General features: G+C 49.1%; 1 protein-coding gene across 2 annotated transcripts in view; it reads left to right on the forward strand.

The window, feature by feature from the left end:
- The window catches only part of LOC144818511 (prostaglandin reductase 1-like), a 1303604-nt gene that overhangs the window by 1256021 nt on the left and 20359 nt on the right, over positions 1-27224 (forward strand). For both annotated transcript variants that reach the window (XM_078675999.1, XM_078675998.1), the window contains one exon: positions 23969-24087. In XM_078675999.1, the coding sequence (XP_078532125.1) occupies positions 23969-24087 (119 nt within the window). The remainder of the gene's footprint in view (positions 1-23968; positions 24088-27224) is intronic.

A 27224-nucleotide genomic window follows, 5' to 3' on the forward strand; every position in this document is an offset into this window, starting at 1 on the left:
AAGTTTACATCAGGAGCTTTCAGCCAAAGTCCGGGTTTCTAGAGAGGGCCGGTGCACAGATAGCTTTAGGTCAGAGAAAGGGGTGCGCCAAGGTTGTATCCTGGCCCCCCTTCTCTTTACTATTTATATTAATGGGCTGGGGAAATCTTTGGAAGCTGGTAATGCAGACGTGCTGCGTGTTGGAGGAAAGCAGGTCCCGGCACTCCTATATGCGGACGATGCCGTTTTAATCGCCCGCACGGGCATCGGCCTACAGATTCTTTTGGACCTATTTGGCTCTTTCATGGGAAACCTAGACTTGAAGATAAACGTAGCAAAGTCACACACAATGATTGTTGGCCCACAGAAAGGCAAATTGCGTACAAAATGTTTTACATGCAAGGGCGAGGTCCTATCAGGGGTCCCAGTTTTTCCTTATCTAGGGATTCTCTTTGACGAGAGAGGTTCCTGGGCCCCTCAGATTAAGGCGAAGAATATTTCCCTAGCTCGGTCAACATCAGCCTTGTTGGCTTTTACAAAAAGATTAGGGGCTAGACCAATGGAGGCAGTTTTAAAGGTTTATAAAAGTAAGTGTGTTTCTATTGCCATGTATGGCTCCGCTCTATGGGGGTATGTAAATTTGGATAAAATTCAGAGGGTAGAAAACGGGCTCATTAGGCAAATTTTATCCGTCCCCAAATCCACACCCACTTACTCTATTCATGAGGAAGTGGGCCTCCCTTACATTATGGATGGGTTGAAACTGGCTCCATTACTTTTTTGGCTTAAAACATGGTTAAATTCGGAGCTAACTCTAAACCATTGTATCCTTAAAGATGTGATCTCAAGGGAGGGGGCCATGAAAATACCATGGTTGAAATATATCAAATCTTCATTTGCCTCCCTTGGGAGACCCGAGCTTTATTCAGTACCATCGAACATCAGGAGGGAAGACATTAGGCGGATTAAGCAGGAATTTTTGGGGAGGGCCCGCCTAGAGAGAGAGGAGATTGAAGTTAGAAAACCCTCAGTAAGAGCTCACTTGATTCTTTCCACTTCTCCCGCTCTGGAATCATACTTAAAATATGTTACTAACCCCCTACATAGATTTTTGCTAACAAGATTGAGGATGAATCTGATCCATTACTCGCTAGGACGTTTTCCAGTGTGGGCAAAACCAGAGTATGCACCGCCCTGTGATTGTGACCAGTTCTCTAACCAGGACACCCTCCATTTTATGTTTTTTTGTGGGTTATATACCATTGAGAGGGCAAAATATTTAATACCTCTGCTTAAGACCATGGGCTTTACACAAGTAAGACCTGCGTTAATTTTTCTCCAATCACTACCTGACACATATACCACCTTTTGTGTTGCAAGCTTCCTAACAGCTGTCTTTAGAGCAAGGAACAAAAGAATCCCTCGGAATGTGTTGTTTTAATTAAGAATGTATTAACAAATCAATTTTTAATTATTTTTAACTATCTTATAGTAGATTATCACTTGATTTGCTAAGATGTTGTATATAAATGTATTGTGGATTCTTAAAAATATTTTAATGTATGCTTTGTATTTGCCTTTTATGATTTTAACAGATATCGAATAAAGTGTATTTTGACTGACTGACACTGCAAAGTTCCTTGTGTAACCAGCAGTTTTTGGGCTGCAATAAAAGTGTCAGGATAACTCCGGTGATTAATGATACATGCTGGAGAGAGATGGGAGTTTTGTCCAGTGGCAGCTTTGACTCATCAAAGGAAGTGCAGATGGTTAATATGCCTGCCGTAAAGAATGTCAACCATTCCTTAAAAGAAAATATGTATTTGGTTTTGTGGATAGCTCAGTGGGTTCCTACTTTTGCCACAGACATTATTTTGTTATTGTGCAGTTCACAAGTTCCAATCGTAATCTAGCACAGTGAGCTATAAACTGTCATCAAAGAGCTGCACGCAAACTGCATGGTACAAGTTAGTAAGTTATGCTTTTTCCCACTCTTTCATTATCCTGATGCTGCTAAAAAGGTTTGTTTGGGTAGAAATACATTCTTATTATTAAAGCCAACGCTAATCCCTGTGTTATGTTCTGAATCCTGAGTTTGTGCTTCTCCAGACCAAACACTCTTAAAAAATGCCTACCAGTAAGGTTGACATGTGAATCCTACACCTATTAGTCCCCTTTGCCTTATGTAACATTTTCTATTCACTGGTCTACATATGAATGAATCATTGTCTCTGTATGTGTGTGATGTAAAGTACTCTGACACCCTACAGTGGTATGAGAGCCGCTATAAAATAAATTAAATACATGTGACAGTGGGGCAATGGAGAGATGGGAGGCACTGTTGGAGGGTAGTAGTGAGGAAATCATTGAAGATTGTCAATCACTGAAGATTGTCAAATGATTGTTGTATCCTGGTGCATAGTAAGGTCATTATTTACTATGCTTTAAAAGCTAATACAATTCAATATAAAATGTCAAGTGTGTTGTAAAATGCACCATTTCCCCCCAATTTTCTTGGGGGAGAGTCCCCCAAAGCCCCCTTTGTAGTGGTCAGGCTCACTCGCTGCACTTGGTGTGAACTGTACAGGGACTGGTCTGACAACGTTTGCCAGAGCAGCTTTAGGTTTCCAGTCCATCCTTGGCAGGAGGAGGAGCCTCGGGCAGCGAAATAAAACTAAACAATGAAAAGTTAGTCGTGAGATGCAGCACCAACCTTATCATTAAGATTTTTCGATTTTTGAAAATATTTTTTAAATAAAAATACTAAAATCTTTAGTAATTTAAGTCTAGTTTTTATTTGATGTGCACACAAGTGTTTTTCTTTTTTTTTAAATACAGTTTTAATGTTTGACATTTAAATCATGGATGTCCCCGGCTTCCAATAGTGTCCCAATGGGGGTCCTCAGGAGTGAAAGGTTTGGGAACCACTGATTTAGGTGGGAGACAGACCTTCACACTATAAACAATGCGACCCCAGCGATGTAAAAAACAGCACTAACTGCGGTTATCGCATGAATTTCACGTCTGCTTTTTCTTCTACTTAGCTATCCTGATAATGGGATGTGGATCGCCATGTTATGACCACACTCCCCTATCAGCAAGCATCTCCATTATCATCGCTGGATTTCAGCCGATGTTTCTGTTTCTCGCTGTCTATCGCTGGAATTACATCGCCAGTTTGCAAAGCGTTGATAATATGCTGCTAACTAGGCAATGTAATTCAGCGTTAGACAGCGATAAACCGAATCACGCTAAGTGCCCTTAGCGATGTTTAACGCTGTTCCTCAATGATATGCCCCAGGTTTCGCTAGCTTTTCTTTCACTACCACTGTCGTGTACCTCTTTCAGTGTGCTTTGTAACACTATAAATTGTATTTTTCCGTCTGGCCAAGAGATAGCTTTAGCTCGAATCAGATTGTTTATTGCATGGTTAACAAACACCTTTACATTTTAAAAATCTTCATTTTAGGTAGAATTAGCACTTTATTAAGATACTCATAAAGGGCAATTGAGCACGACAATCAATCAATACAGCTTAAAAATAACAAATACCAAAAAGCAAAAATCATTATTCAGGCACTGCTTAGACAAAGAAAAAGAAGCTAGCTTCCAATCTGCAAAATAGTTTCCAACAGTATGTAAAAATTCGTTATTTATTAACTAAATAAAGTGCATTCAAACTTCACTAGCTATGCAAAAGTTTAGAGGCACAATGACAGACCTTGACATGTGTCTTGCACAACTAATCCTATTTTGTTGTTAACTTAGTAAAAACCTTCAATAATGGGAATTAGAGTCTATCCCTTGTTTGCAGTTTCTAGTCTGCTTATTTTGTGAATTTTACGAACCAAATACTTACCCGCAGATTTGAGCTATTCAGGCAATGGATTAAGGCTAGTAGACTAGTTCTAACATCCAGGCAGTTTAAAGGAACGTGAAGAAATATTTTGCGTTTGCAACTGCATGTATGTGTGTATGGTATTTATTACAGGGCTGACCTAGCTAAAATACAACAGAGCACTGTGCATGGTCAAAGTCAAAATTAATAGAAGAAGTAGCCGAGTTGTGAAAGATTAATGCATTGTTATACAGTGATCTTCAACTCTTTCTAAAACTGGAACAGCTTTGGGGCAGTCCTGATGTATGCAAGGATGCTGTTCCAGATTCTGTGTGCATAGATGGAAAAGTCCTGCTGTTTTTTTCCATTTTATACTACTCCTTAATGAGCAGTTTAAAGCTGTCCTGGCTGTGGGTGTGCTGGGAACCACCAGAGATGGTGTGCTCGCCTGCAATATAAGTGAGGTTGTGGTTGTGATAGCTATGAATGGTGCAGCTTTTGAGGTTTTGATGATGGTGTAGGCCAGCAAGGAGAGCCAATGGAGTTTTATGAGGATGACAGTGATATGATTATATTTCTACAGGCCCTGAATGAGACATATTGCCCTAAAGGGTGCTAGCATGAAAACTTAGAGGATATGGAGTAGACATTACTACCACCCAGATGATAGTGTTTGGAGGCTTGAACAGCAGTTCTTAAGTCGATTTCTGTAAGAAAGGTTTTGACTTTCTTTAGGAAAGAGAGATGGTACCAGGCCGTCTTTGTTGGAAATGGCCCTTTTTGAAGGGTTATCCCCAAACTTTTTGCTTCTTCCTCCCTTGTTTTTCCGGACCTGTGGTTGTTGGCAATAGGACTCTGAGCGCTTTACCACTGCTGAGCAGTGCTAAAGTGCATATGCTCTCCCTGTAAATTGTTATCGTGATTGGTTATCCATGATTGGCATATTTGTTTTACCAGTAGGTCCCTAGTAAAGTGCACTGAGTGTGCCAGGGCTGGTAATTCAAATGCTACTAGTGGGCCTGCAGCACTTATTGTGCCACCCACATGAGAAGCTCTAAAATGGTGTCTCAGGCCTGCCACCGCAGTGCTTGTGCGCAGTCTGTGAACTGCCATGTTGTTCTGACCAGTATACACACTTGCCAGGCCTGACCCTTCCCTTTTCTTACACATTGGACACCCCTATGGTAGGCTAACGGTACCCCCCTGGGCAGGGTGCAGTGTGTATGAAAGGTAGGACATGTTCTAGTGTGGGTAACATGTCCTGATAGTGAAATACTGCCAATTTCGTTTTTCACTATTGAACGGCCATCTTGCCTTAGGATAGAATGGGGAATGCTGTGTCCCATGTGTACCTGCATATCTCCCCATAGGAGCAAGATGGGAAGCTGAAGTCTGGTATCCCTGAACTCAGAATTTGATAACGCATCTTTTAGGAAAGATGGTTTTTAAATTCTGTGTTTAAAAGTAGCACTTTTTAGAAAGTGGCTATTTTCCTGTTTAAAATACATACTCACGCCTCACAAATATTGATAGCACATGAGTATGTGTGACACTGCAGGTCACGGGCCAGTCTGGCCTCTACTACAGAACCCTAATTGAGGTTAATATTACTTCTGAATATCCATATAGATGCATACTAAGAGCCTCAGCTAGCCCACGCTAGCATTTTTTTCACCACTTAGTATGCACTTCAATGGGATATAATTAGACTCGCATGAAGGGGATAAGATGGAACTCTTCATACACTGAGAAATCACGTTGCATCCACAGAAAAACTATGTTACAGGCACGTAAGTTGTTTGTTTGTGATTATCTTCTTTTCTTCCACAGGTTTCTTTCTTTTTGCCTTCGCCTAATTGGTTTGTAAGGTCACCAACTGTAAGTACGCAGTTAGGTTTCAGGGACCGAGGGTCGGATACACCTTAGCGAGTGTATACCACCCAGGTTCCTTTCACTTGGTCCTGACGAAAACCTGGTACATTCCACTACAGGTTGAAACATGCAGACCTTTTTTACACTCACATAGATACAGTCGGTCATTTAACCTACGCAAGTGTCGAGCAATCTGTTTTTAACATTGTCCAGTAGCTTCAGAATAAAAAAACTAATTCCTAGAAGTTATACTTGGCCAATTTTTAATCTCACTTTCTTGCACCTCACTCACAAACAAAATTACCAGCTCCACTGTAGTCAGGTGTCGCAGCACACCCGGATGGCATTCGGCTGTCCGGGTGGGACCCCGATGATGAAGCATGTCACCAACCAGGTTGGTGAGTGAGGGGTCTTCTAACAAAAGAACAATTTTCTTTTGATTTCTCCATCTCCCCACATGCCAATAAGACCTATGCCTTGGTCCCGATGGTTATACTCCATCTTTTGTTTATACAGATTAGGGTCTAGGGGACCAGGAGTACCGCCCTCCACTTAGTGGTTAATCCCTTACTCTCCCTTTTTGTTGTTACATATTTTCCTGTTCAACCTTTCTGTGTATCTCTGCCTGTTTGTGTATTGACTGTCTGGTTTGTGAGTGACAGGGCCTGGGGGTGGCTGCACTAGGCTGAATAGATCTATCTACACTTAGAGTGGTGGGAGAGGTTGTACCTAGGCCTGAATGGATGTCTGACGTTACAACCATTACAACAAAACTTTTACAACGCAATATCTATTACAACGCATGCTATTACAACCATGCCATTACAACGCAGATGCTATTACAATGCATGCCATTACAAAGTATTTTTTTTAATTTACTTAATGGGAATGTAATAGTAGGGTAAGTGTTGGATAGTGCAGGGGTTAACATTACTATTCCAACTCCAGAGGGGTGTAATAGTAGGGTAAGTGTTGGATAGTGTAGGGGTTAGAATTACAATTGTAACTCCAGGGGGGTATAATAGTAGGGTAAGTGTTGGATAGTGTAGGGGTTAAAATTACTATTCTAACTCCAGGGGGGTGTAATAGTAGGGTAAGTGTTGGTTAGTGTAGAAGTTAAAATTACTATTCTAACTCCGGGGGGTGTAATAGTAGAGTAAGTGTTGGCTAGTGTAGGGGTTAAAATTACTATTCTAACTCCAGGGGGTGTAATAGTAGGGTAAGTGTTGGATAGTATAGGAGTTAAAATTACTATTCTATCTCAAGGGGGTGTAATAGTATGGTAAGTGTGGGATAGTGTAGAGGTTATATTAAAATTAATTTAATTAACATTAAATTAAATTAAAATATATTATATTAAATTAAAATTAAATTTAATTAAATTAATAATATTTTTTGTAAGTAGATTATATTAAAATTAAATTAATATTATTTAAATTAAATACTTACCCATACTTACATTGTAATGGCATGCGTTGTAATAGCATCTGCGTTGTAATGGCATGCGTTGTAATAGCATGTGTTGTAATGGGTCTTGCGTTGTAAAGGTTTCGTTGTAATGGTAGTGCGTTGTTGTGCCCGCGTTGTGATGGCTGTTTCCCGGCCTGAATAGGACTGTGCCTGCCTTCCACAATGCTGGCTCCACCTCCTGCTGTGTGTCTGATGGCCCTGGCCTCCCCTCACAAAGGAAGAAGACATGCCCTGGCAGAGGGCACCCAGAACTGGTTGGGACTGGATCCTGGACCCCACACACATGGAGAACAAAGACTTTTGGGGTATAAAAGTAAGACCTGAAACCCCTGTAATTTAGACTACTTCCAAACAAGAATATGATCCCCTTGACCCAACAATCATATAAACGTATAGTGATTGACTAGATACTAGTTCCTTCACAACTGTATTGCTATTTAAAATGACACTTTATTAGGAAAAATATTATTTCAATACATATCATAAAAACACACATTCACATACAATGATGCATAATTCAATTAATATAAACGATCTAAATAAAAACAACATAATCATCCCATAAAAAATCATTTCTAACACATATTAATTATAACCTGCATAATTATAACAGACAGAAAGGTTGTAAGATATAAAGCTTGTCCAATACTTATGTACATCCAATATATTTGGCAAGCACTTTGCTCAATACATAGATTCAATCTGTATTTAGACTACTTCTACAATCAAGAGGAATCTCTGCCGAAGATTATCAGCTGAAGAGACTGAGGAAGACTGCCCTTGCTGTGTGTTATGGGGCTGACCTGCAGTTTGCTGTTTTCACAGAGGAAGAGGACAAGGGGGACTTTGCTGTGTGCAGCGCGAGGTCTGCCCCCCCGGGCAGATTTGGGAGGGGGAAGGGGGCGAGCAGGGAGCAGCCATTTTGATGCTTTGGGCTGCCTTGGGAGTAGTCCAAAGGCAGCCCAATTCGAAAATGTAGAACCAGGCTATTTCTAGAGGTTCAGCGCTGTCCCAGCCACCATTTTAGGTTCTGGTGACCTGGTGGCTGGGAGCGCTGTAGTCAGGTTTTTTCTGGCAAAGCTGTGGCGTTTGGTGGCTTGTTTCTTGGTTCAGCGTTGGCGAGTGTTTTCATTATGTCCTGCGATGACGTGAGAGTGATTGAAGCCATCCGCCTGCTCAGTGAAGCAGGGCGGATGGACTTGCTGGTGGGCCCTGCGCGCCCGATGAGGTGTACGTATGTGGGCGTGGCGGCGGCCGTTTTGGCCTGTTCACCGCCACGCAAGACGGTGCATGTACAGGTGAGGGACCAGGGCAGCGTGGATGCCGGGGGCGCGGCCCTGGGTACGGATCTGACTGCAGACGGGGCTGGGTAGTGGGCGGGAAGAAGACGCGGCCGAGGAGCATTGTCGGTGGCTCCCCGCCACCGAGGCAGGCAGAGGAGGTACGGCGGCAAGGAGGCCAGGTAGCGGGCGGGAGGAGGCCACGGGAGGGAGGCCCCGTCGACAGCTCCTGACAGCGGATCCAAATGGAAGGGGACCGCCCGGTCCTTCTGGAGCGTTCGGAATGCGGGGGCGGGGCACGGGGTGCTGCGGAGGACTGCGCAGTATTCCGAGAGAGCGGACGGGGGCTCCAGCAAGGCCGCGAGGCGTGCGGCAGGGGAGGGGGAAGGGAGCCTCGCTGCGGAAGGTGTCTGAAGTTTCTGGCCGCCCCGGTGATAAGGGGGCAGCCACGAGGGCAGCGGACGGGGCCCGGCAGGGGGGAAAGTGAGCGGAGGACTCAAGGGGGAGGGGGGAAGGGGCCAGTTGGGACAGGGGGCAAAGGGCCTAAGGGGCATGCTGGAAGGAAGGAGAGACCATCCCCCCCCGGAGCGGCGTAACCCAGGACAGGGAGAGGGGGAGGCAGGGGGACCGGGAAGGTAAGAGTGGGGGAGTGCAATGTGTTGCCTCAGTTGGACATAGATGAATTGGGGCAGAGGTGTACGCAGGAGACTGGGGTGGGTTGCAGGGGGGCAGCAGGGGGAGGTCTTCAGTGGGGTGTCTGGGGGAAGGGGAGGTGAGCGTGTGGAGGTTGGGGGATGTCCCCTTTGCTTTTAGAGTCAGAGGACAGTGAGAGGGAGTGGGAGGGATTAGATGTTTTCGACGCCTGGGAGGAGGGGGTACGTGATCGGCTGGGGGCAAGGTGCAGCGTGACGGTGAGGGGGCGGGCCCCTCATGGCAGGGAGGGGATTCCAGTGTTGGGGGAGAAGCGGTGGGAGAGGTGCGGGGGTGGCGGGATCAGGGGGTTGGGGGAGTTTCTTCAGATGAGGGTGGGGCAGGTGTTTGGGGTTGGTTTGGAGCAACGAAGAGGAGGGCGGGGTGAGGCAGGGGGGTTCAGGTGGAGGTTAGGGGAGCATGGGCGGTTGGCGGGCGGTTGATGGGGGGGCGGTGGGGAGGTTCAGTTTAAGCGACCCAGCACACCAGACCTACCGTTTCTTTTTCAGGAGGACATACACCACGGTGCTCCAGACTTGGCAGGGCTAGGGATGGCCCCTCTGCGCCAAGGTGAAGAGAGGGCTGAGCCTCCCGCGGCGTACCCGGCAACGGCGGGGGATCCCGTCGCAGCCGTCAGAAGTAGGCCCATGGCGGGCTTGCCGACCCCTCCACCCACAGGGCCACTACGGCTTGGGGGGCACCGCCAGAGGAGGAGCACCGCATCAGATGTTTTTACGGGTTTCAGAGGGGTGCAAGATGAGTTTGCTGTTTCGGGCAGGGGCAGTCGGCGCCGCCGGCCGGGCGGAGTTTTGTGAACGGCGGGGTACCGTTAATTGAGGATGAGGATAGCTTGGAGGAAGGAGAATTGAGGGATGGTGAGGGTGGTGGGGTGTGCTCTAACAGTGTTGGTAGTGTGTTGCAGGTTTCACGGGGCGCGCGGGAAAGGACGGCCCGGGCATCTCACTGGGAGGCGAGGACGGCGTCCCTGGATCGGAGGGTTGAGGAGCGGTGTGTGGTGTCGTTGGCATCAGGTAATCGAGCGGCGCGAATGGTGTCGGTGGGGCTGGGAGGGGAGGTGGGGTATGGGGGGACTATCCGAGGAAGGGGAAGTATGTGGTGGATAAAGGTGTGGGCCCGGATGATGGGGTGATGGGGCCTGGTGAGAAGGTGTTGGAGGACGAAAGCAAGAAGGCGGGCGCAGGGCCCTCGGGGGCGGGGCATGAAGGCGCTGGCAATGGTGGTGCAGGCAGGGCTGCGAGCGGGGCTGGCACGGCGGGTGCGGGCGGCTGGAGAAGGTGCAGTGAAGCCAGAGAGTAAGGAACAAAAGATTAAGCGGCTGCCATACATAGGGGTTACGAAGCCGTTAGGTGCGCATTAGATGATGTCTACTAAGGAATGAATTTGGAAAGGGGAGTATGTGGAATTGCTGAAGCTGTTACACCGGGATGTGAGGGCGAAGGAGGGATCAAAGGAGGAGGAGTATGAACTCCAGAAGAGGCCGAAGGTGCCTCTCACGATCAAAAATTGGACAGCAGCCTTTTTAATTTTCACCAGCGTTTATTGCAAAAAATTCCCAGAGGCGTCGGTGTCCATGTTTAAGTACATGGATGTCATTAGGAAGGCTCAGATCACAGGGGGTGGATATGCGTGGGCCCAGTATGACGAGGAGTACAGGGCTCGGATGGCGTGGGTCCCCGAGGCGAAGTGGGGTGACCTTGACACCGATTTATGGCAGCACACTATGGGTTTGGCTGGGTCAGGTAAGACCATCTTTACAGCGAGCGGGTTGCCCATTATTTAGCAGCCCTTTCAGGGCTGCCCCACCCATGGAGTGGTGGGGGCAGGGGCCAAAACTCAGTCGGGGTCCGTAGGGTCCTGCTGGGACTACAATAAAGGGGCGTGCGCCAGGGAACACTGCCGGTTTCGGCATGAATGTTCAGGTTGCGGTAAGTACGGCCACCTCTTGGTTAGATATTGGGGGGCCTCTAGGCAGCATCAAGGGGGTCAACAAGGGCAGGCTGGGGGAGTTTGGACAGGGAACAAAGGGCTCGTACTCCAGTTAAGGTGGATCGCTTGCTAGCGGCCCTGTAGGTTTACCCGGACAAAGGGTCCGCGGATTGGTTACGGACCGGGTTTTTGGAAGGTTTTCATTTGGGCTATGAGGGGCCATGGCTTCAGAGATGGGCCGACAATTTGAGGTCTGCCAAGGAGCACCCAGAGGTGGTGCAGGGCAAACTGGATAAAGAAGTCAGTGAGGGCCGCATGGCAGGGCCCTTTGAGGACTGGCCGTTGGAGGATTTGATTGTGTCCCCTATTGGGGTGGTGCCCAAAAAGGAGGCGGGCAGTTTCGCCTCATTCAACATTTGTCGTGGCCTGAAGGTGGCTTGGTAAATAATTACATTGATGATCGGGAGACCTCGGTGTCTTACTCGTCAGTTGACGCTGCCATGGCCTTGGTGGTGGCCACGGGGGCAACGGCGAAAATGGCAAAGTGCGACATCAAGTCGGCTTTCCGGCTGCTTCCGGTCATCCCAGACGATTGGGGACTAATGGGGATCCAGTTCAACGGCCACTGGTACATGGATAAGGCATTGCCGATGGGCTGCTCGATGTCTTGCGCACTGTTTGAGTGTTTCAGTACGTTCCTGCAATGGTTTTTCACGGAACGGACGGGTCACCAAGGAGTAACTCACTACCTGGATGACTTTTTCTTGGTTGGGGCCCCAGACTCCACGGACTGCCAGGTTGCGCTGGACAGGTTTCAGGAGATCATGGAGGACTTGGGCGTGCCATTGGTACCAGAGAAGACAGTGGGGCTGGGCACGGCGCTGTCATTCTTGGGCATAGAGCTGGATTTGGGGACCATGGAGGACCATTTACCAGTGGAAAAGAAGCAGCAGATGTTGGGGATGCTGGAGGTCATGTTGGCAAGGCACAAACTTACAGTTTTGGAGATACAGGTGCTGTCGGGGCACCTCAATTTTGCTTGCAGAGTGGTGTGAGTGGGTCGGACGTTTTGCAGAAGGTTGGGCAGGGCCTTGGCGGGGCGGAGGCCTCCGCATCACCACATGAGGCTGTCTGCGGGCATTTGCGAAGACCTGCGGATGTGGCAGTTTTTTCTGCGGAATTTTAATGGGGTCCCCTTGCAGAGGGGGGATGACCTGGTCTGGGATGTCCAGATTTTTTCGGACGTGGCAGGGAGCGATGGTTTTAGGCTCTACTGGCAGGGGCGGTGGTGTGCGGAGAAGTGGCCCCCGGAGTGGGCTGGTGGAGAGAGGAGCATCGCGTTCTTTGAGCTCTTCCCTCTGGTGGTGGGGGTCTCGCTGTGGGGGGAGATGCTGGTCCACAGACGTGTGACCTTTCATGTGGATAACATGGCGGTGGTGCAGGTGGTGAATCGCCAGTCCACCAGAGATGAACAGGTGCTGAAACTGCTGCGGATGTTTGTGCTAGGTTGCCTGCGCCATGACATTGCTTTTCGCACGGTGCATGTGCCTGAGGTCAATAATGACATAGCGGATGCTTTTTCTCGTTCGGAGTGGGGGAGATTCCGTGGGTTAGCCAAGGACGCGGATCGAGACCCGACATGCATGCCTCCACAGCTGTGGTACGTAGGCAACACAGGATGTTGCAGCTGGTAAGGGGGTCCTTGGCGGAGTCGACGAGGACAACGTATGTGTCTGCATGGGGGGAGTTTGTGGCGTCCGGGGAGAGATGGTGGGCTCCAGGGCAGGAGAGACAGGAGGATGTTATACAGTTTATCCTGTCGCTCATCGGCAAAGGCCTCACGTGGATCACGATAGCGGGCAAGCTGGCAGGTATTTCCTTCATGGGTAAACTTTTATGGGGCTATGCACTGTCTGCGGGCGAGCTAAGGGTCGCGGATGCTGGAAGGTTGGGCTCGGGAGTGTGGGAGGTTGGGTCAGGTTCGGTTACCCTTGTCGTGGGCTTTGTTGGGGAGGGTGGTGGGAGCCTTGCCTTTGGTGTTCAGGGATGTGGGGGAGGCTTTCTTGTTCGCTACCTTAATGGTGTGGATGTTTGCAAGGGCCTTTAGGGTGTCTGAGTTGCTGGGGTCGAGAAAGGGTACTGGGATAAAGTGGGCAGAAGTGGCTTTTGGGGAGGAGGAGGTGCACCTTTGGTTGCGGAAGTCTAAGACAGACCAGAGGAGTGTTGGTAGGTGGGTATCGTTGGGGAAGGTGGCATTGGGGGAGGTGTGCCCGGTGTGGTGGGGGTTGAAATGGCAGGCGAGGGAACCGGCGGAGGGGTTGGTTTTTCGACACGCGGATGGGTGGGGGGTGACAGGATCGCAGCTGTTGGCGGTGTTGCGGAAAACGTTGGCTTTGCTGGGGGTGGATGGGAGGAGTTACAGCATGCACTCGTTTCGCACTGGTGCAGCGTCTGAGGCACACAGGCGAGGGTGGGGGCGAGGGGACATCATGCGCTTGGGGAGGAGGTCGTCCGATTGTTACAGGCGATATGTGCACAGCGAGGCTGACCGATGATAGCGCGGTTGTTTTTGTGTTCTTGTTTCTCGTTTCAGGTTCTGTGGCTGGTCCCCTCGCCTGTGATATGGCAGTGTGGATAGTGGGCCACTCATTTGTCAAGAGGGCTCAGGTGCAAGCCCGGGACAGTTATTTTGGGGAAAATTTGGGGTTTAATCCTGCTGTTTTTAAGGTTCGTTGGTTTGGGAGAGGGGGTATGCGTTGGAAAGAGTTGGTGGGCACGCTTAACGGTTTGTTGATAGCGGGTAGATGTCCTGATGTGTTGCTTCTCCATTTGGGTGAGAATTATATGGTTCAGGAGACAGGGTTGGTCTTGATGATGGGCAAGAAAAAGGACTTGGAGGAAATTAAGAGGCGGTGGTCTGGGTGTATGTTTGTTCCGCGGAGGGTCTGGAGAGGGGCAGTGAAGCCTCAGGTGGTGAATAAGGCCAAGAGGAAGATCAATGTGGAGATGGTTCATTTTTTTAGGCACTTGGGGTTTTCACGGGTTTGGCATCGGGACATTATGTACGATGCGCCGGAGTTGTTTCGGGGTGACGGGGTTCACCTTTCCCGCTTGGGCATGGACCTTTATCTTTTAGAGGTACGGGAGGTTTTGTCCAGGTTGCTGGGTGTGCGTCGGGAGTGAGGACCCGAAGGTGAGAGGCATCAGGGTGACTGTTAATTGGGGCGGGGGCAGGAAAATGTGGAGTCGGTGTAATCACCTACCCTTCCGCCTTTTCCTGGGTGGCGGAGTTGTTTTTGAAGTTGGCCAAGTTTGGCTGGAGTTTGGTAGTTTATCGTTACGTTTGGGGAGTTGGTGAACAGGAGCGGAGAAAGGTTAAGCAGTTTGGAAGTTTACATTAGAGGGTCGTTAGTTACAGTTGCAGGAAGGCAGATAGGATTGCCGGTCTTGGGTGGGTATGAGTTATAATGTTATGTGATAAGATTGTGTATTATTTAATGTATTGGAAGTTATGTATTGTATGTTGCAGGGCGGGGTTTATCATGTGGGGATCATAGGGGTGGGGGGAGGAAATGTCAAGGGGTCAGGTAATTTGATGTTTAGAGAGATTTTAGTTTTGTAAGGCAAAGTGCCAGTTTTTAATAAAGTGTAATGTGCACCTGTTTCAATAAAGCTGGCGTTTACACACACAAATGGTTGTCGGTGCTGCTTGCCCCCCTTTCTTCCCTCCCAGGGGGGGTTTGTGGGGCTGCCGAGCAGTGCGAGGTCTGCCCCCCCGGGCAGATTTGGGAGGGGGAGGGGGGCGAGCAGGGAGCTGCCATTTTGCTGCTTTTGGCTGCCTTGAGAGTAGCCTAAAGGCAGCCCAATTCGAAAATGTAGACCAAGGCTATTTCTAGGGGTTCAGCGCTGCCCCAGCCACCATTTTAGGTTCTGGTGACCTGGTGGCTGGGAGCGCTGTAGTCAGTTTTTTTCTGGCCCCGCCCACCCTCCCTGGGCTTAGGGTTTTTGGGGGAGGCGTTTTTAGCAGATTTTTGGATAGGGGCTTCTGTTGGAACAGTTGCATATGAGTTATTTTATTGTAATGTTGTCGCTTGGAACAGGTGCTGGCGGAGATGTTTTTGAAGTTGGCCAAGTTTGGCTGGAGTTTGGTAGTTTATCGTTAAGTTTAGGGAGTTGGTGAACAGGAGTGGGGAAAGGTTAACCAGTTTGGAAGTTTACATTAGAGGGTCATTAGTTACAGTTGCAGGAAGGCAGATAGGATTGTAGGTCTTGGGAGGGTAGGAGTTATAATGTTATGTGATAAGATTGTGTATTATTTAATGTATTGGAAGTTATGTATTGTATGTTGCAGGATGGGGGATTTTTATCATGTGGGGATCGTAGGGGTGGGGGGATGAAATGTCAAGGGGTCAGGTAATTCGATGTTTAGAGAGTTTTTAGTTTTGTAAGGCAAAGTGCCAGTTTTTAATAAAGTGTAATGTGCACCTGTTTCAATAAAGCTTGCCCCCCTTTCCTCCCTCCCAAAGCACTTTGCTGTGTCCAAAATTCTCCAAGGTCCTGGGAAGACCTGGCCTCCTGTTACAAACTCAGGGACACAAAAGTTTATCAGAAGCAACTACGTGTATCAATGCTAAGCATGTGTCTCAGTGCCCTGATTGTGGCCTCGTGCACTTTGTCCTGCCTGCCCGGGTGTTCCCTGACTCAGTGTGCTGGTCTGAACACAGCTGGTGCTAATTGTGAGGTCTGTCTTGCCCCCAGCGCGGATCCTTTGTGGGACTGTCCCGGTGCCCGAGAGTGCATGCCAGTGCACTACCCAAGACCTTTAAGGGGGCTGAAATCACTGCTGCTGGCCTGTGATCAACGTGAAGTACTGAGGGACGGTATTTTTTCAACACTGGCCCCTGATCCCCAGGAATACTGCGTGATCACAGGTTAATTCACCACCGCCGGCCCGTGATCAAAGTGAAGTATAGAGGGCCGGTATTGTCTCACCACCGGCCCTCGATCCCCATGGGTGCTGCCGCATACTTTAAGTTCACCGCCGACTGCCGGGTTTGCTGGGAGGAGGAGCCATGTTGTAGCATAGCTGGAGGGTTGCCTGGCAACCAAGAAGCATTCCCCAGGCTGCGCTGACGTGGAGGAACTGCCCAGCCGGGTGTCATCACCGCGCTGATTCAGGAAGTGAAAGGCTCCACTGAATTCCGACTCTACCACAGGAGAAGAGCTGTTGGAGGCAAGGCCGGCCTGAAAACGCGCAGCGGGAGAAGCGGAATCAACAAGGCAACCCCCCAGGTAACCTCTCGGACTCTGGTCCAGCACGGCTGTGTGCAAGTACCTAGAAGGGATGGGGAAGAGCCAATGTCCAGGTCGGTGGAGCCCCAATACCTGGTTGCTGGGGTCGAGAAAGGGTACTGGGATAAAGTGGGCAGAAGTGGCTTTTGGGGAGGAGGAGGTGCACCTTTGGTTGCGGAAGTCTAAGACAGACCAGAGGAGTGTTGGTAGGTGGGTTTCGTTGGGGAAGGTGGCATTGGGGGAGGTGTGCCCGGTGTGGTGGGGGTTGAAATGGCAGGCGAGGGAACCGGCGGAGGGGTTGGTTTTTCGACACGCGGATGGGCGGGGGGTGACAGGATCGCAGCTGTTGGCGGTGTTGCGGAAAACGTTGGCTTTGCTGGGGGTGGATGGGAGGAGTTACGGCATGCACTCGTTTCGCACTGGTGCAGCGTCTGAGGCACACAGGCGGGGGTGGGGGCGAGGGGACATCATGCGCTTGGGGAGGAGGTTGTCCGATTGTTACAGGCGATATGTCCACAGCGAGGCTGACCGATGATAGCGCGGTTGTTTTTGTGTGCTGTGTACTTACTCTTGCTTCTCATTTCAGGTTCTGTGGCTGGTCCCCTCGCCCGTGATATGGCAGTGTGGATAGTGGGCCACTCATTTGTCAAGAGGGCTCAGGTGCAAGCCCGGGACAGTTATTTTGGGGAAAATGTGGGGTTTAATCCTGCTGTTTTTAAGGGTCGTTGGTTTGGGAGAGGGGGTATGCGTTGGAAAGAGTTGGTGGGCACGCTTAACGGTTTGTTGATAGTGGGTAGATGTCCTGATGTGTTGCTTCTCCATTTGGGTGAGAATTATATGGTTCAGGAGACAGGGTTGGTCTTGATGAGGGGCAAGAAAAAGGACTTGGAGGAAATTAAGAGGCGGTGGTCTGGGTGTATGGTGGTATGGACGAGTTTGTTCCGCGGAGGGTCTGGGGAGGGGCAGTGAAGCCTCCGGCGGTGAATAAGGCCAGGAGGAAGATCAATGTGGAGATGGTTCGTTTTTTTAAGCACTTGGGGTTTTGACGGGTTTGGCATCGGGACATTAGGTACGATGCGCCGGAGTTGTTTCGGGGTGACGGGGTTCACCTTTCCCGCTTGGGCATGGACCTTTATCTTTTAGAGGTACGGGAGGTTTTGTCCAGGTTGCTGGGTGTGCGTCGGGAGTGAGGACCTGAAGGTGAGAGGCATCAGGGTGACTGTTATTTGGGGTGGGGGGCAGGAAAATGTGGAGTCGGTGTAATCACCTACCCTTCCGCCTTTTCCTGGGTGGTGGAGTTGTTTTTGAAGTTGGCCAAGTTTGGCTGGAGTTTGGTAGTTTATCGTTAAGTTTTGGGAGTTGGTGAACAGGAGCGGAGAAAGGTTAAGCAGTTTGGAAGTTTACATTAGAGGGTCGTTAGTTACAGTTGCAGGAAGGTAGATAGGATTGCCGGTCTTGGGAGGGTAGGAGTTATAATGTTATGTGATAAGATTGTGTATTATTTAATGTATTGGAAGTTATGTATTGTATGTTGCAGGGCGGGGTTTATCATGTGGGGATCATAGGGGTTGGGGGTGGAAATGTCAAGGGGTCAGGTAATTCAATGTTTAGAGAGATTTTAGTTTTGTAAGGCAAAGTGACAGTTTTTAATAAAGTGTAATGTGCACCTGTTTCAATAAAGCGGGCGTTTACACACACAAATGGTTGTCGGTGCTGCTTGCCCCCCTTTCTTCCCTACCAAGGGGGGTTTGTGGGGCAGCCGAGCAGTGCGAGGTCTGCCCCCCAGGGCAGATTTGGGAGGGGGAGGGGGGCGAGCAGGGAGCCGCCATTTTGCTGCTTTTGGCTGCCTTGAGAGTAGCCTAAAGGCAGCCCAATTCGAAAATGTAGCCCAAGGCTATTTCTAGGGGTTCAGCGCTGCCCCAGCCACTATTTTAGGTTCTGGTGACCTGGTGGCTGGGAGCGCTGTAGTCAGTTTTTTTCTGGCCCCGCCCACCCTCCCTGGGCTTAGGGTTTTTGGGGGAGGCGTTTTTAGCAGATTTTTGGATAGGGGCTTCTGTTGGAACAGATGCATATGAGTTATTTTATTGTAATGTTGTCGTTTGGAACAGGTGCTGGCGGAGTTGTTTTTGAAGTTGGCCAAGTTTGGTTGGAGTTTGATAGTTTATCGTTAAGTTTAGGGAGTTGGTGAACAGGAGCGGGGAAAGGTTAACCAGTTTGGAAGTTTACATTAGAGGGTCATTAGTTACAGTTGCAGGAAGGCAGATAGGATTGTAGGTCTTGGGAGGGTAGGAGTTATAATGTTATGTGATAAGATTGTGTATTATTTAATGTATTGGAAGTTATGTATTGAATGTTGCAGGATGGGGGATTTTTATCATGTGGGGATCGTAGGGGTGGGGGAGGAAATGTCAATGGGTCAGGTATTCGATGTTTAGAGAGTTTTTAGTTTTGTAAGGCAAAGGGCCAGTTTTTAATAAAGTGTAATGTGCACCTGTTTCAATAAAGCTTGCGCCCCTTTCCTCCCTCCCAAGGCACTTTGCTGTGTCCAAAATTCTCCAAGGTCCTGGGAAGACCTGGCCTCCTGTTACAAACTCAGGGACACAAAAGTTTATCAGAAGCAACTACGTGTATCAATGCTAAGCATGTATCTCAGTGCCCTGATTGTGGCCTCGTGCACTTTGTCCTGCCTGCCCGGGTGTTCCCTGACTCAGTGTGCTGGTCTGAACACAGCTGGTGCTAATTGTGAGGTCTGTCTTGCCCCCAGCACGGATCCTTTGTGGGACTGTCCCGGTGCCCGAGAGTGCATGCCAGTGCACTACCCAAGACCTTTAAGGGGGCCGAAATCACTGCCGCCGGCCTGTGATCAACGTGAAGTACTGAGGGCCGGTATTTTGTCAACACTGGCCCCTGATCCCCAGGATTACTGCGTGGTCACAGGTTAATTCACCACCGCCGGCCCGTGATCAAAGTGAAGTATAGAGGGCCGGTATTGTCTCACCACCGGCCCTCGATCCCCATAAGTGCTGCCGCATACTTTAAGTTCACCGCCGACTGCCGGGTTTGCTGGGAGGAGGAGCCATGTTGTAGCATAGCTGGAGGGTTGCCTGGCAACCAAGAAGCATTCCCCAGGCTGCGCTGACGTTGAGGAACTGCCCAGCCGGGTGTCATCACCGCGCTGATTCAGGAAGTGAAAGGCTCCACTGAACAACCCGACTCTACCACAGGAGAAGAGATGTTGGAGGCAAGGCCGGCCTGAAGACGCGCAGCGGGAGAAGCAGAATCAACAAGGCAACCCCCCAGGTAACCTCTCGGACTCTGGTCCAGCACGGCTGTGTGCAAGTACCTAGAAGGGATGGGGAAGAGGCAATTTCCAGGCCGGTGGAGCCCCAATACCTGGTCCTTCCCGACGGCCCGTCCCAGCACAGCTGGTGTGTTGAAGTACCGGGGCCTGCTCTCAGGAGCCGGAAGCTTCCCCCTGAAAGTGATTAGAAGAAGCAGGAAAGCGTTCTGCTGGTGAGACCTAATACAGCTGGGCATCATGTTGTTTAAATCCATCTTGAGTGTAGCAAGCTATGCTACGAGGGCAGTGGGGCATATTGACGTCCGTGAAGGACAGCGTTCTTTTCTACAAGTGCCGCATTCTTTTTGGGCTACTAGTACTGCGGGGGCATTGTTGGGAGAAACACAACAGTGAAGGCAGCTTTTCAGAAAGAACGCGATAATTAACCCAACCCGATCGTAGTGTGAGCGAGGCCCCGTGCACAGGGTACAAGTGAGCACTGTTGGGAAGAGCACATTTTTACAGTAACTTTCCACGCGTTGGAAGACACAGTTTACAGCCGTACTGACTCTAGAAGTTCCTTTATTTTTACCAGTACAGTTATTTTTACAAGAGCATTCCAAAGAACACTTCTTAAAGAAACAGCTTTTATGGTACATGTGGATTCATGTTGTTTTGATCTTGCCTAAATTAGATAAAGATATTTATATTATTTTAAATACATGTGTGGTGTCAATTTGTGGTGTTTCACAGTGTCATTGTGGGTGTTGGTGCAAATACTTCACACATTGCCTTGGGGATAAGCCTGTCTGCTCGTGCCAAGCTACCAAGGGGGTGAGCAGTGGTTGTCAACAGTGTGTGTTTCCTCCTTACCCTGACTAGAGTGGTGATTTCTGCCTGGCCTTGGTGCAAGCCTTAGCCAACCAGAAATCCCATTTCTAACAGGGGCAAATCTAAGTGACTTTGCATTTAGTAAAAGTTGAGGTTTGAAGCCATAAAGATTCAGGTCATTGAGCTAGGTTTGTACTCTATTTTGTTTGTTGCTCTTTGCAAATAACAGGAAATGTGCCTCGGTTGGGTTGAGCTTCTAGTAGATGCTAGATATCCAGGTCAGGGTGATGTGCATGCAGTGTTTGAGGCGCTGGATGTCTGAAGCAGAGGAGACTTTCAAGTATAGTGGTCTGTAGGAAAGTGCCTCTTTTGACATGGTTAGCTCTCACTTTTTGCTTGATGTCTGATGTGATCTCAAACTGTAAGTGTATGGGGTCCATGCTAAACGGGTTCCCAGTGCCATATCTTTTTTCCCAAAACTGTACCATGATTGCCACAACTAAAGCTCCTGTAAGTGCCTAGTGAATAATACCCCTGGGACCTAGGGCATGGGTACTGAAGAGGGTCCACTGGGTCTGCAGCATGAATTGTGCCACCCCACAGACACCTCGTCAGGACCATGCAAACTGCCATTGCAGGATGTGTGTCTTAGTGCAAAGGAAACCATAGAGGCGATATGGCACACAGCCCTGTGTGCCATGCCACCATACACTACATGAGGTATAGGTAACTCACCCCTACAGCAGGCCTTCCAGCCCTAAGGCAGGGTGCACTATACCCCATGTGTGGACATCTCTGCATGAGTAGATATGACCCTACAATACCTGAGCCATTCCAAGATATTGTAAGTGCACAGGGAAGCCATAGAGATTACATGGACTGGATACTCATGTCTTAATAAATCCTCAGTGATGCCAGTGTTGGATGTATTAATAAATGTACACAGAAGACCCTTTCGAGTGTCCCCTGAAAACCTACCAAACGCTGGTGTGGTGTCTGACTAGTCCTAGCCAGCCTGTCACCACCAGACATGGTTCTGACCTCATCGGGTGCGATCCTGCACCTTCAGAGGCCCAAAACAAAGCCTGCTCTGGGTGGAGGTGCTGCGCACCTCCTTCAGGCCGGAATGGTCAGACTCAAAAGTATTTATCCCTTTTTTTTGGATCATAGTGTCAGATGAACAATACTTATTCTAAGACAGGGTACTGTGCATCTGAATGTCTATAAAAGGCACTCGTCAGGCACTGTCAATTTGGCTGGAACCACTGGCCTAATTTTATGCCCCTTCTGACACTTTAGCAGCCTTTTGGTGAGGTGTCATCTGACATGTCCATAATAGGTACCCCAAGCCACTTTCTGGAGCAAGTATGGAGAGCCACGGTGCATAGCTGTGGTTACACACACACACACGCTCACACACACATGTTCAGTTGTATGAGGTAACCTATGGCCATTGCATTTGGCCAACATCCTCAACTTAGTTTCAACAGTTTATGGTTGGTGACTAGCCATGCTTTTTGCTAAGTCATTTACCATTATTGTGTTACTTACAGACTTTCAGGGCACGTGAACATTTACAACAGTATTCTGTATATACATGCAGAAGGCAAATTAAAATGTGATAATTGTTATATCCAGGGCCACGTTTCTAATATTGTAAGCTTGAAAACATTCACAAATGCACAATCATAGCCTTTAAATTCTTTGTCACATGTCTTTTGTTGGTAGTAATGGAACCATACTATGGCAAGTGAATGGAGCACAGCCTATAGCTTTATGAATTAGGTTGGGGGTGGCAGTACAATAGCCAAACTCTTGCTAAAATATGTTCACCAAGGCAGTAGGTGTTAGGTATTCTGCATGTCCTGCCAATATGTTGGGAGGATGAATGATTCTGCCCTTTTCAGGCAGTCAGTGGTTCTTGGGATGAGCTTGGGGCATCACCACTTTCTGTGGGGTGCCGGACCTTGGTGCTGGTAGCCTTCACCTCCCATTGGCGCACTTTAGGGTGCAGTTTCTGAATTTGTATGACATTCAGAATTGTATTCTGATCTAAGAGTGCTCACTCTATGGTGCTGGTAGCAAGGTGAGTAATATGGGGTCTGATCTGCATTTTATATCATTTTTGTACCTGGGTATGCTCGGTGTTTCCCAGTTACTCATAATGTGACAATATTCTGTTTTGGCATGTGCACGTAATTCTGTCAAATGTATTTATATGTTTTTTCTTGTTTCTTTTCATTAGATGGGGATATTTGTATGTCAATGGGCATACATAAGAGTTCAAATGAATGCATGTTTTGGGTGCCCTTTTGTTAATTTACTTGAATTACCACCTGTTGTAAGCAAAGGCTATTTCCACCTGTATTTGTCTCTTAGCTCATGCTATTTGCTGCTTGTTGTAGCATTCTGCCACCTGTGCAGTGATTGCATTGATATGCAGGAGGTACTATTTTACACCTAAAACGTACACTCAACAGTAACAGTTAGGGGCCAATTACGATGCGGCCTGTAAAGGCTCCGACTGCAGGTTTGAGCCTTCAGGGGCGCATCGTAATGGGCCACGCAGTTTACTTTCCGACCGTGGTCAGAAAGTAAACCGGCTGGTCATTCTGGCTGGCTTCCAACAGGCTCGGAGAGACCGTCGTTGGCCAGTAGGAAGCCGACCAGTAATCTCAAGGGCGGGACTTTCCGCCCTTGAGATTACGATGCACCATTTCCGACATGGTTTCCATGCCAGCCTATCTGACATGGAAACCATGTCGTAAAGTGTGTTTGGGGGCCCCAGCAGGGACCTCTTTGGTGCACGGCCTCCGGGTGGAGGCCGAGGGGGCTCCTATGGAGCCCCCCTATTGATCCCAGAACCTTGAGTCAGGCACCTTGAGGTGCCTGCCATGGGGTGGAGGTATGAAATGCACCTCCCTTTCCTCTATGGGAGCTTGTGTTACGGCCGGTTATGGCAGTAACACGAGCTCCCATTGAAGAAAGGGAGCATGCGACCGAACAGTGTTTGTCGCATTGAAATGAGTCGGTCAGGACTGCCAGGACCGAGTCGGTGTTGGCGGAAACAATTCCGCCCGACATCAAAATAAGCCCCTTATTGTCACAACCCTTCTTTGCCTCGCACAAGCATTTTGCACAAAAACATTTTTCTTTTACTGCCATTGTTCCATGAAAACAACCACCAAAAACCTGCTCACCCCTAATACCAGCACTACCTTCACTACCTTCAAGCATTGGCGAGGCCAGTAGATCTGGCTTTAAAGTATTATCAAACCAAAATATCACCTCTGCACATGTTTTTGTTTTCATATGTTGTCACACTAAATGCAGAGCTATTGGCTTTGTCATTTTTTGTTCTTTTTAAGGTAGTGTGTTCTGCCAGTAGTATACAACCTGGCATTCAGAAACATTTTGCCAAATAGCTTGCAGTTGGTCAACGAAGAAGATTTGTTCATCTGAGGTTTTGTCTGCTTTGTTTCACTGCAGGCCCATGTGTGCAGTTTCCATTATTCATGAATGAACTCTGTATGGAAGGCTTCATTGTACTTCGCTGGCAAAACCGATTTGAGGAAGGTTTGAAGCAGCTGATGGCCTGGATTTTAGAGGTAAGAATGCCCTGCTGTTTATTATTATTATTATTATTATTATTATTAGGGGCATTTATAAAGCGCCTGGTTTACGCCCATAGGCGTGTCCCCACGCTATGATAAGTGGAGTACGCAGCCCAAGCAGCCGTCACAACCGTCTACCGTCTAAATAGGTGAGTCTTCAGTTTCCTTCTAAACATGGATTCCGAGGACTCCAAGCGTAGCTCTGACGGTAGGTCATTCCAAAGCTTCGGAGCCAAGTATCTAAAAGACCTTCCCCCCATACGCGCTTTCTTGATTTTTGGGATTTTGAGAAGTCCTGTGCAGGAGGAGCGCAGATTCCTAGTGGGCTCATACCTGGTGACCAGACTCTGTAACGGGGCAGGAGCTTTGCCACCCAAAATACGGTGACAAGTGGCAAGAGCTTTGAATTCCACCCTGCTCCTCACAGGAAGCCAGTGCAAGGCCTGAAGCGCTGTCCTAGAGGATGATCTTCTAGGAAGCTTCAGAATGAGGCGAGCGGCAGCATTTTGCAGCACCTGGAGGCGATTAAGAGCCTTTCCCGTGGCCCCCAGATACAGCAAATTGCCATTGTCAAGGCGTGAGGTGACTAATGCATGCACCAGCGTCCGGCGGGCCGCAATGGGCAAAAGATCCAAGACCTTCCTCAGAGTTCTTAAAACTCCGAAGCAAACCCCTACCACTCGTCCGATCTTGGGGCCAAAGGCAAGATCAGCATCCAGCCATACCCCAAGATTCCTTGCTCCTGACGGGGGACAGGTGTCTCTCCTAGGCAGGGTGGCCACCATGCCGACGACCATACAGATGGGCATCCCCCCACCACGAGCACCTCGGTCTTACTGCCATTAAGTTTCAGGCAGTTGGCGGACATCCAGGTTGCCAGTTCTTGCATGCACACTCTGAAATTGTCCGCCACCAGACCAGGCACACGTGAGAGGGATATAACCAGCTGCGTGTCGTCGGCATAGGACACAAGGTGTAGTCCATGGCTTTCAACTATGGCCGCCAGCGGGGAGACATAAATATTGAACAAAGTCGGGCTCAGGGACGAGCCCTGCGGCACGCCCTGGCCCAGCCCAATCTCCCTAGAATAGCATTCTCCCTGGCGGACCTGAAAGCACCTGCCCATCAGGAAAGACCGAATCCACCCAAGCGCAGCCCCTGATACCCCTCCGTCATTCAGACACTGTAGCAAGGTGGAATGAGCTACAGTGTCGTATGCTGCGCTTAGGTCCAAAAGGATCAGGGCCATGGTCTGGCCCTCATCCACTCCCTGCCGTATGGACTCTACTGCCATGAGCAATGCTGACTCCGTCGAATGGCGAGGACGGAAGCCAAACTGAGAGTCATGTAGTAGGGAGGCTTCCTCTACAAAGCCCATCAGCTGGAGGTTTACAATCTTCTCAGCAACCTTCGCCATGTATGGCAGAAGAGAAATCGGACGAAGATTGTCTAACTGGTCATAGCTGATGTTGGGTTTCTTTTGGAGTGGAAGGACTACTGCACGTTTCCAGGCGTCAGGGACTGTATAGGTCCCAAAAGAAATGTTCAGTAGGTGGCGGATATCCGGCTCTAGTATATGCAGACTGCCCATCAGGCGCCTAGGTGTAGTAGGGTCTCTGGGAGAGCCAGATTTTATTGCACCACAGATCTGGATGAGTTTTTCAGTAGGCGGGGTGACCATTGTAGTTAACACCTGATGTCCTCTCCTTACCCCGCACACTGCTGCAATCTCAGGGTCAATGGTAGCTTGACTTGGGAATGCCGAATAGATGGTTGCTACCTTATTGGCAAAAAACTCCGCTACTCGGTTACAACTGTCCACCGTACAGAATTCTTCTGGGACTGCTGCAGGCTTCCCAACCGAGAGCGATTTGTAGATTAAAAACAATTCCTTCGAGGAGTTTTCTGCTTCCCTAATCCTAGTGTCATAGTACATCTTTTTTGCCTTTCTAATTAATCTATGATAATTGCGCCTACTTACAACATAGTCCATTCTAGCTGTAGTAGCAAAATCTAATCTCCACTGCCTTTCTGCCGGTTTGCACACGCTCTTGGCCATGCGCACCTCTTCTGTATACCAGGATGCCGTTTTCAGGGCACGACCCTCTGTTCTACTCGGGGCAAGTGGGGCAACCTGATCCAGGGCAACCCTAATGCGCTGATTCAGGTTATTGTTAGCTGTTTCCACATCCTCTCCCCCCGGGTCACCCCCCGTCATGAGTGCCTCATTAAACCTGGCTTGGGAAAAGTTAGCCCATCTCCGTCTCAGGTGATGTAACGCTACTTGTTCCGGTACTCTAGTTCCCGGGATGCAGATCGAGAAGGGCACCAAGTAGTGGTCCAACCAAGGGATAGGTACGGGGGTCCCTGCCTCCACCTGTCCCCAGTTGGCAAAAATGGGGTCCAATAAGTGGCCCCGCAGATGGGTCGGAAGTTTACCTAACAGCTCAAGCTGGAGCGCGCTCATTGCTTTACAGAGGTCCCCAGCCATCTTATCCACAGGATCATCCAGGTGTAGGTTAAGATCACCCAGCACTAGGAATTTATCCGTGCGCAGGGCTACCTCTGTAATACCTTCAACCAGGCTATCAATGAATCTGGTAGAAGGGCCAGGTGGCCTGTATATCAGGAGACCCTTCATAGTGTACCCTCCATTGACTTGAATGGAGAACTCACCCGTCTCACTATCTGTGATGGCCGTCGGCTCCAGATGGCAACGTAGGCCCTGCCTGACAGCAATGGCTATTCCTCCCCCTCTTCCCTTTGGTCTGTCTTGCCTTACCAGGGTATAACCCTCCGGAATGGCTTCGAGGGCCTCTGGGGAAGAATCACCGTCCAGCCAAGTCTCCGTGAAAAAGACTAAGTCCCATTGTTTTTCGCTCAGGAGATCATAAATATACAGTCTGTGCTTGCGCAGCGACCGGACATTTAGCAAGCCGCAGACCAGCTTATGATGCTCTATATTAACCGTCCTAGCCAGGTCAAAAGTAAACTGGCAGTGACTACAACCCGCATTCTCGTCCACGTTTATGCTATGCAGACAGGAGCTGCTGGCACACCTGTTGCGAAGGGACAACAGGTCACCTCTGCTCCAGCATGTGTGACCTCGCGGAGAGGCAGGGGGCATGGCC

This window comes from Lissotriton helveticus, chromosome 2_1 (assembly GCF_964261635.1).
Source record: "Lissotriton helveticus chromosome 2_1, aLisHel1.1, whole genome shotgun sequence".
NCBI lineage: Eukaryota > Metazoa > Chordata > Amphibia > Caudata > Salamandridae > Lissotriton > Lissotriton helveticus.